The 215-nt window shown below is 69.8% G+C and overlaps 1 protein-coding gene across 1 annotated transcript in view; it reads left to right on the top strand.

Moving 5' to 3' along the window:
- The window catches only part of LOC104499787 (sesquipedalian-1-like), a gene marked incomplete at its 3' end in the record, with an annotated part of 1,073 nt that extends 862 nt beyond the window's left edge, over positions 1 to 211 (top strand). Inside the window, exon 3 of the mRNA XM_010143341.1 lies at positions 1 to 211. This exon is cut by the window's left edge and continues 9 nt beyond it. Coding sequence (XP_010141643.1) covers positions 1 to 211 — 211 coding nt within the window.
- Positions 212 to 215: the final 4 nt, after the last annotated feature.

The following is a 215-nucleotide window of genomic DNA, read 5'->3' as shown; positions in this document are numbered from 1 at the left end:
ACAAAGCCCCCACCCCTGCCTCCACGCCGGCGCTCGGCTGCTGGCAGCGCCGCGGGATCCCCAGCACCGGGCCTCTCATCAGCCATGCCAGAAAGCCCAGTGTCACCGGAGACAGCCTGCTTCTCCAAGCTGCACAGCTGGTACGGGCAGGAGATCGCAGTGCTGAGACGGGAGTGGCAGGGGGGGCGGGAGAGGGGGGGACCCCAAAAGGGCCG

The sequence above is a fragment of the Buceros rhinoceros genome, unplaced genomic scaffold, assembly GCF_000710305.1.
Source record: "Buceros rhinoceros silvestris isolate BGI_N320 unplaced genomic scaffold, ASM71030v1 scaffold20979, whole genome shotgun sequence".
In the NCBI taxonomy this organism is placed as follows: domain Eukaryota; kingdom Metazoa; phylum Chordata; class Aves; order Bucerotiformes; family Bucerotidae; genus Buceros; species Buceros rhinoceros.
This window is presented reverse-complemented; position numbering and strand designations above follow the sequence as displayed.